Source organism: Fistularia commersonii, chromosome 3 (genome assembly GCF_037954325.1).
Source record: "Fistularia commersonii isolate RoL2024-O1a breed Wild chromosome 3, RoL_Fcom_v1.0, whole genome shotgun sequence".
Taxonomy (NCBI): domain Eukaryota; kingdom Metazoa; phylum Chordata; class Actinopteri; order Syngnathiformes; family Fistulariidae; genus Fistularia; species Fistularia commersonii.
In genome coordinates, this window is record NC_141286.1 from 22,500,605 (window position 1) to 22,510,234 (window position 9,630).

At 40.2% G+C, this 9,630-nt stretch overlaps 1 protein-coding gene across 1 annotated transcript in view; it reads right to left on the minus strand.

The window, feature by feature from the left end:
• The window catches only part of map2k5 (mitogen-activated protein kinase kinase 5), a 52,917-nt gene extending 43,630 nt beyond the window's left edge, over positions 1-9,287 (minus strand). Inside the window, exons 1-7 of the mRNA XM_086144187.1 lie at positions 8,645-9,287; positions 8,329-8,377; positions 6,802-6,869; positions 2,617-2,686; positions 2,107-2,147; positions 607-674; positions 442-490 (exon numbers count right to left, since the gene is read on the minus strand). Coding sequence (XP_086000313.1) covers positions 442-490; positions 607-674; positions 2,107-2,147; positions 2,617-2,686; positions 6,802-6,869; positions 8,329-8,377; positions 8,645-8,770 — 471 coding nt within the window. The 5' untranslated portion in view covers positions 8,771-9,287. The remainder of the gene's footprint in view (positions 1-441; positions 491-606; positions 675-2,106; positions 2,148-2,616; positions 2,687-6,801; positions 6,870-8,328; positions 8,378-8,644) is intronic.
• Positions 9,288-9,630: the final 343 nt, after the last annotated feature.

The window sequence follows — 9,630 nt, forward strand, 5'->3', positions numbered from 1 at the left end:
TTGGGCACATGTAAAATCGGTCATGACTGAAAAGGACAGGATGATTTTTTTTTTCCCCCCTAAACAGAATGACTGCATGCCGGCACAGAAACCGCTCATTTCAACTGACTTGATAACCATGATAGAATGACAGATAAATGAATAAATAGACAGAGAAGGAGAAGAAAACACAGTTCTATTAGTTCACTTTTACTGCACAAACCTGGGAGGCCACTGACTTAATTGCCTCCCCGACACTCCGACAATTGTAGTTGTGTGTCTGTGTAAGTGAACACAACAATGGACTGCACACGGTGCAAAGCGCCCATATATGGCATCATTACATACACCCACTGAGAGGCCAGCCCGGGCACTGTTGAAAATACGTGGTGGTCAATTGAAACAAGGTATGAAAGCATGGGCCATGGTATAACAGCTGGTGAATTCTACTTAAAGGCTCACCTGTCCATTTGTCAGGATTCTCTTCAGCTCAGCAGATGACTTCTTTAAGCTAACAGAGGAAAAACACAGTTGCGGTTGACTTAAGTATCACTGACATCTCTTTACTCCTCTGTCAACAAACCACTGAAGTCTGTTCTGGAGAGCATTAATGGTTCCCAAGCTTACCTGTTGTTGGCCATGGGGTCTGGAACAGCATGAGTGCAGTCATTGGCTGGGTTAGGCCTTGTATTAACCTGAAGGTTTGCAAACACACATACTCATGTCACAACGTGGGGGCACATGCGAGTGCACATGCACGCACACACACACACACACACACACACACACACACACACACACACACACACACACACACACACACACACACACATGCGCGCACACACACACACGCACACAGAGTGGTCAAGGCCAAAAGAGAGACAGGCAGACAGATAGGCATATGGCCAGACCCCCTAATGAACAAGATTAAAATACAAGCACTCAGTTCAGACTGGAGGTTAATGGGCTTTTGTGCCAGAGAGGGGAGGCAGGTAATAAGAAAAAAAAGAGGTCTCCAAATGGAGAGAAATGGCTAGCAAAGTGCAGAATGAAAGAAAGGGAAGACTAAAACATATTTGTCTTCAAAAACACCAAGTTCTACCGTAAAAGGGGTTAAGGGTGACAGCAACATTTTTTGTGACAAATGCCCGACTCGCATGGGAGATTGTTCTTCACATCAATTCATATGCATGTTTACTTGGGCAATCGCAATGCTCAACCCAGATATCGAACACGAAGGAAAAGACGAGACCCTTTTAAGGGGTTACTAAAAATAACTAATTTAATTGAGGTCAAAAGGCCGATGTGCTGGGTCCACTAAGGCATGGGGATTCTCTCTTTAATTAGTGCCCAGGAAGACCTAATTTAAACAGCACACTAGACTCCCCTCAGCCAATTACTACTGTATTAAAACTGGAAAAAAAGAGGAGAAAGATTACAGAAGGACTTATGGCTTTTAGCAAACATCATCTTCTCAAAATAGACCCTTGACCCTTCAAGAAATCAATGTTCCTCAGAGGATACATAAATAAAGCATATTCAGTATTTAGGGGGTTGGGGATAGTGCATAACTGAAATGGAGATGGATATAATATGGATCATCTGGAGAGACAGAGGAGATGTCAAGTCATTTAACCCATGGTAATTAGCAATGGGTTTCAATAGCAACATGTGCCTAGCATAAAATGGGAAAGGTCCGGGGAAGGCCATTTGTAAAAGCGAGTGAGGGGCTTGTAATGACAATTTCATGGTTGAACAATGACATCTTCTTACTGCCCGACTTACTTTGGCCTAACCCACACTGATGTTCTTGCTATTATGTGGAATGAGAGGATAATGATACTCCGGAGGGGGATCGGAGTTTCGGCGTAACACCTAGATCTCTGCATTCCACAAAAATAATTCAGAAGAGAAGGGCGGGAAAGCAAAATGTCCTGCTGCTGTCGAGCCGAGTCATCTCCATGCAAAGACTCAGATGAGGGGAGCAAGAGAATGAGTGAAAGAGGAGAGAGCCTTGACTGCAATTGACATTTCAATAAGTGGAACACAGTGTTACCAATCCATTCACTTCAACCCCCCTCCTCATTCTCTGTGTAAGGAAGCTGAAACAATTATTGAGATAGGTACCTTCAGGCCATGTATGTTCCGGATCCCCGGAGTCTTGCCGGCTGAAACAGTAATTGACTAGATTGAAGAACATATCACTGGGCCATTTACAAATGTGTTGAAAAGGAATCAGTTTTTATACAAGGGGAAAAAAAGGAATGAAATGAGGGTTACTCTGAAATTAGTTGAAAACAAGAGAGCGATTGAGATGTTGGACTCTTGAGACAGCTGGTGGTACGGTAGGGAGGGAAAACAGTCACAGAGAGCAAAAGAAGTGGAAAAAAAAAATAGGTTCAAAAAAAAAAAAAAAAAAAAAAAGAAATAAAGGGAACAGAATGATGAAGGAAATGACAAAGGGAAGGAACAAAGCCTGATGGAAGAATGGAGGAAATTCGCCAACATTCTGTCAAAGGCTTCGAATGTATCGGATGTCTACCTATTTTGATAGAAGCATCACATTAAATTAGTAACAAAAACAAGGAGCCTTTTAACCCTCTCATCCATTATAAAATGTGGACTGTCATTGTGTACCTCGTGGAAATATCTGTAGAGGGTCTGGCAGCAGTCCTTTCATGCGCTGCTCACTCAGTGTGCTGCAGTACTAAAAGAGGAGATAAAGTCAAAAACTGGATGAACTCGTGTGAAAATAATGACGGTAACATAAATGGGAACCCGGATAAATACAAATTAACAACATCTGATTGCATCGACCATAAAAACCCTATTTTAATCACTGATCTGCTCACATCATCAACAGCAACAAATAATCTGCCATAGACACAACAGTTAATTTGCAATAGAACTCATAAAACAATTAAATATTGTGAGAATGACTGTTTCTAAAAATGGGAGCATGTTGTGCTGAAATCTGTTGCCGATGAGAACCAATGCCCTATGGGCTTGTTCTGAAGGAGTGTAGCATTAACCCCTTTCTCCTCCAGGTCAACAGCTCACCAAACACTCATATCCTACAGGACTAACACGTGTACACACACTCGGGAGCCTCTCAGATGCTTGCCAAGCCAATGCAATAATTGATGTTTCAGTTAACCAAACCATCTGTTAAACTGTGAGTGTGTGTTTCTTCAAGTCCGGGTGTCAGTATGTATGTATGTGTGTGTGTGTGTACGTGCTTGCAGCACACCCACGTCCGCTCCTTGTAAGAGGTATATAATGAAAAGATTTTTAAAAAGCATCCATAATTCTATTACAACAGGTACAGCGGACATTTGGTAAGATGCAAGGCCAGCGTTGTTGAAATGCGAAACGTGTGTTCAGTGGTTTTATTCACGTTCTTTTCCTGTATAAACCATCAAGTCATTACAGTGATATGTAAATTTGCTCTCTCATTGTGGGGGAAGGAAAGGGGGAGGACGATGGGACCAGCTTGGATGGGAATGGATCAGAATGGCTACCCAAGTGGCACAGCTGTTATTAAAAGGCCTATTTATCACTGTCAGATCCCTCTTCGCTTTTAGCCCTATGGTTTTGCCCTACAGCGTTCTCACTGCTCCACATCCGAACAATGGGCCTAATACCAAAAACGTGTTGTATGTGTTGTATTGGGAGGGGCGGTCGGGCTTCATGTACCTTTAATTTTCCGCTCAGCTAGTTTATTGATTAAGGCTGCAATTACCACCTAATCTCTAGTAGGTGTATTATTAAAAGACATTCTCCATTGTTGGCCAATAACTAAACTGTGTCCAATCCCAAATACCATCGCTCAGCCTTGAGGGACAAGTGGGAGGGCGAGAGCAGAGTGTGGGTCTCATCATCATTAGCAGACTAAAGGGGAATGGGAGAGAGGATGGTGGAATTAGAGCCAGTGCCTCCGCGGGGAGTCGAGCGAGGATCGGATGAGGTCACATGTTTTTTTTAGTACTTGACACAGGCCAGTCTTTAACTTTGAACAGAGGTATCTGTCTTTCAAGGTGTCGAACAATGATTAGAGATGCCTGGAAGACGAGTGGGTCTCACAGGAGCATGTAGCAATCAATGCTCTCAGAGATGGAAGATACTTTTCACGATAAATGCCCTCTCAGGCAGATATTCATTAAGTACCAAGTTTCAGCATTAATTTTATTCCATATTAAGAAGCGTGCAGGCTTTTGCCTGACAACATGAAAGGGTGTAATTAGAATGACAAAAAAGGGTGTAATGATAGCAAACCAAAAAGTCTGTTTACAAAGATTCAACACCAACGTGGATTAATGCTTGCGTAACAACCGAGAACTCCTAATGAATTACCTCACCTTTCACCTAACATGTCGTTTTCCATAATCCCTATTAATTTCATATAATGGCTGTCTGCTACCCTGGAATTAACAAGACTGGGGCAAAATTCCACCTGAGTCTCTGCGGAGGGTAAACGGCAACCACAGCAAACAACCACATGGAAAAAAAAGGAAAAGAAAAAAAGAAATCTCTAAACACAAATGCAAATGACTGCTGAAATGCATAACCCTTCCATTACACATTTAGAAAACCCAGCCAGTGTGAATTATATTTTAGCAAGCCTGGTATTTTCCAGGTGATCAGCAGGTTTTTTTTTTTATTTTTTTTATTTGACTGTCCCATGAGAAGAAGAAAACCATTACAGTACTGCTTGATTTGTGTGGCAAACATACATTGTCCAAATAGGTTTTTGAAATCTACGTATGATGCAATGCACAGTTGGGGAAACTGTAGTTTTCTGTTGGATTGAATGAGGTGCAGCTTGACATCGAGATGTAAAATGCTGCATATGGTTATGCCATTTCATACATTTTACATCTGATTTGTTAACAATATTGAATTATGAAAGTGCCTTTCAGAAAAAAAAAAAACAATTGTTATCTCTCTCTAGAAATTCCTTCCTGCTGCAACTGAAGTCACTTTTCATTCTATTCTCATGCTGTAATTGTGGACAAAGCAGAAGCTATCATTTCCATTCTTGCCAAACAAACTAAATAGGACTTATTGACTAAATATGGTTCCTTTTATTTCCACTTTGTGAAACTTGTAGTTAATGTCATGTAAAAACAAAAGAAATAAGCAGAGATAAGAGTGGTTCTAGTATTAAAATTCTCAGGGTGACCTGGGAGTCCCCTACGTAGAGTCCCAGTAAGAAATTGCTTGTATGGTAACAAAAGAAATGCAAAACAACTTTTTGACTCTTTGCCATTTATGTAAATCTTAAATGTGGCTGAATTCAATACTTTCAGAAATCTTCACCTGCACAACAGCTGTCTCTTTTTTGCATAATCACCCTGCAACCCTATGCTACCTGATGATTAAAAAGCAGCCAGAAGTGAATGCATGATAAATTTGGACAAAAAAACAAGAGCGAATGTGCCTGTGGCTCTCGCAGCATCATTGTGAGCTGATGGGGGGTAAAAGACATCTACAGATGAAAGTAGATCTTGAACAATTCTTCAGCCCAGGGGGCCCGCTTCTTAATGAAGCAAAACTTTAAGTACTGAATAATAAATAATAAAAATTGACAGTAATTTAGCTTCAGCGCACCTCGTACAGCAACCCACTACAGATCATTAGTCTTACTGTCCGTGGCATGAACAGTAACTATGATGGGGCAGGAAAATGTACAGCACTGGCTGAGGACTACAAACAACAGGCAAGCCAGGTATTCGGTTGCTGAATATCAGGTCAATACTATCATGGTGATGTATCCCATTTTTCTGAAAACCTTAATTATCAGATATGATGTCTAGGGATGATCATGATTATGGATTCGAGGCCACTCAGCTAAGTTTAGTGGGTACTTTCACATTCATCTCACATGTTAGACTCCTAATCTACATGTTAATAACATGTCATTGTAGGCAAACACCAACCTTTTTTCGCATAAACAGCGATTGGATTATTAGAATCCAAGTTCACTCAGGAAATTGATCATCAGCTTTGTGATACTGATAATCAGCAACACCGTTTCTTTGATTAAGTCCAGATAAAGCTTGGATATTTTCAGTTTACTTGCTGAATAAGTAACTCAGCCCACTGAGACAGCAAGGATTTTCAAACACTCCAAATCTGCACTTTCTCAAGAAAACAGAGCAGGCAACACTCATCATGTGTGAGTGATGACATACTGTGTCCACACTTGGTTCTCAAGCTACAATGGAAATTATTCTAATGCCTTGTGGGGAGCATGTATTTAATAATGTCTTGGAAAAGTCAGTGCCAAAAAGCTAGACTCAATGGAATCCCCCCCCCCAACTGCCACCACAGGCCAATTCATTGCCCACTGTTTGCAAATGTACTTCATATCATAATTTAATATCATTCTTCAAAAGGTAGCCACTGTTCAGATTGGTGCCCAATAAAAAGGGAGGAAAGATGTTGAATGTTACACTGACCGAAAAAAGAAACAGGGCACCACCAGCCGTTTCCTTCTATGTGCTGTCAAGTTCATAATATTTATACAACCTGAAATTACAAGCGTGTCTCAAAACCCATTAAAATCTGTAAAGCAAACATTCTGTGTTCTTGGACCGCTGGACTGGAAAACATCCACCATACAACTTTATTTTAAGCAATGCAAGGACCCTTTGAGAAAGCAAGAACAACGCTTTTGTTTTCATTTCAAGGAGCTTTCACAGAAAAAAACAGCTACAGATGAAACAACAACCTTTAAACAGTTTTAGTGATGCAACTGGTACAATGGGTTTGTGACGCTGCAAGACAAATTGAAGCTTCTTCACTCATTTCGATACTCACATATGACAACATGGCCTTGAGTTCTTCATCACTTCTTACAGTGATTCTGTCACCGACCTCGTCTTCATCTGAAAAAAGAATGATACAGGCGTTTTTAGAAATTTGGAACATTATGTCATCAGGGTGTGTACAGCTAAACAAAAAAAAAAAAAAAAGAAAAATTTATGCAAGAATCAACGCAAAGCAGCTTACACAGACCAAGGTCATCTCAAGTTACCCGCTTTAGAAAGCAGAAGCATAATTTGGAAGATTGTGCTGTGGTACAATCGCGGATGACAAAACAGCAAAGGATATATTCGATTATAAAAATATGGGAATGATTTCAAATGACAATTTTCCATTTAAGACTATTGGAAGGAAGCTTAGCTGAATTTGAAATCAAGTTTAAGATACATTCAAAGGGACAAAGAAATGCTACTTTATAAACTTTTGTTGACGCTAAAGCAGGCAATATAGTTTTCTTTTCAAGTGCTCTTTTAACAACTACTTTTATCAACTACAAATTCAGACCCTTACTAGAAACCGATAAGTATTAATTCTAATGAAAGACTCTTTAACAGGCAAAGGATAGAACAAATAGTTTCAGCTCTTTCAATAAGACAGGTGTTGCAGTAAATTATAGCCTCATTGCTGCTACTCTGGTGATTATTTTACGAAGCATAATCAATCAATAAATTGGCTCATTTTTTAAGATGCCATGCAACCATGGACAAACACCAGTCATAAAAGCAACACTCAAATCTCTCCCATTTCAAATTGGTTTCAGTTATTGGTTTCAGTAATTGGTTTCAGGAATGTCTCATTTTCTAGGTGACTTGTCTCTTACATAAGAGTAATGTGTGGACACACGAGTTACTGCATGATGAGGTCAAAAATAAAGGTCGAATTGAATTCCTTGACAGTATTTTACACTTTGGTGCAACAGATGTCACATCGAAAGGGAGGAACAACTTCAAATTTGCAGTCTTAAGTGACAATTTAGTGACTGATTGTAGCTTTAACTGGTCATATTTTGACCACGAGCCACACTATAAGTTGTTTATGTAGTTCTGCTGCTCCATTCTAACTGTTATTAAAGAAAAATATTTCTGAGGGGGATCTCCTGGGGGCAACCTGAATTATGGGCTTACAATCAAGACAGGTGCCTCTGTCACTGCCGTTTGATCAAGGGGTTCAAACAGTACATTTCAAATTGACCCTTTTCAGCATTTGACATATTTGATACTTATACCATGTCTTTTGACGTGGGTCGAAGACATACATAGTTCATTATTCACTGAATTCTTGTCAAAGTTACAGAGGCAGCAGGTTTACCCGCTACAGGTAAGTAAACCTGCTCCCTCTAATTGGCCGTTGCAGGCTTATCTGCATTTTCAGTCAGAAATCATGTTGCGTGATGTTGAGTTTATTTCTCCTGCATGATTTTTTATTGAATAAAAACTTGAGAACATAGGACTACTATAGATTTGTTGTAATTTGTTTGAGTGAAACCTGGTACTTTTAAGGCAGCAAACTGTGTAAACTCACATTCAAAGGCAGTGACGGTGGCCTCGGGCATGACGTCTCTGATAGCGACCTGCAATATTTTGGAAAAGACGATATTAATCTAATGAGGGAACACAAGAACAGTTACAGTACACTTCAAAGCGACGACAGAGGAAACAGAAACCAACCCACACTGTTATGTAACTCACTAAACAGTTCCGGGTAAAAATATTTAAATACAATATGAGAAGTTTTCTATCCAGCCAGTTGTGACCTCCCTCTATTACTTAGACAGCTGTCCAAAGTGGCAGCGCACAGCAGTGACAGTTAGCTTGAATGTAGCATGATGAGGACTCACCAGCAAGTCACTGAAGTTCAGTAAAGATGGACAGTCGACGGCCGAATCCATGTCCCCCAGCGGCGTCTTTATACGGATTACTATTCCTTCCGTGTCCATCGTGTACAGGGTTTTCGAGTACAGCATGAGCGCGTCCGAAACGAATGTAGTTTCATAACAACTCCTGCTTAAGCTAACGGGCTAATTTCCTGCACTGGCTTGCTAGCACACGCTAGCATCCTGTCCAGGCACTTATGTTGGGTGATGCGCAGATTAAAAAAAATATAAAAACTACGGTAACCGGTAAAACTCGGTCACTGCTGGGTCCGAGGTCACGTCATAACCGTGTGACCCGCTAATCTTGTGCCGTAAGGACCTAATTGTGCAATTCCGTAACGCCTTGTCCGGGATGTTTAGCCATGAATCGAGTTTTGAGAGGAAATCACAACTGTTCCCAGCTGCGACGCTTCCGAATCAACATCCGGTCAGAGCCTTTCAAAATAAAAGGCCGAGTTTTTGTCATCTTTCCAAACTTGGCCTCACCATAGCTCCATAGCTACTGGATTTGTGATTTTTTTTTTTTTTTTTTGTAAGTTTCCCAAAAGTTTTATATTGTTATCAAATTTACCACTGTGTCGATCAGAAGAGTGTGTATTCACATACTGTCAGCTTCCTGTCTTGATGATGATCTCTCAATTGTTCTTTTCTTATTACAGGTGAAGTAGCATGGATGGCTTGAAAAGTGTTCTAAGTTTTCAACATCTTTTTGAGATTTGCTGTGTAAAATATTTCAAAAACTTTAAATTTGAGCACCAAAAATTATCATGCATACACAGCAATTACACTATATATTCATATTGTCTGTGACACTGTTGTCACTATGCTGTTGATGAAGCAAAAGACATGTATTTAAATGGCGCGTTTATAGAAGAGCACGGATAAACTCTGGTTAAAGAAAATAATCTCCAATATTAAAAATGACTTATTAAACATGCCATTTTCACATT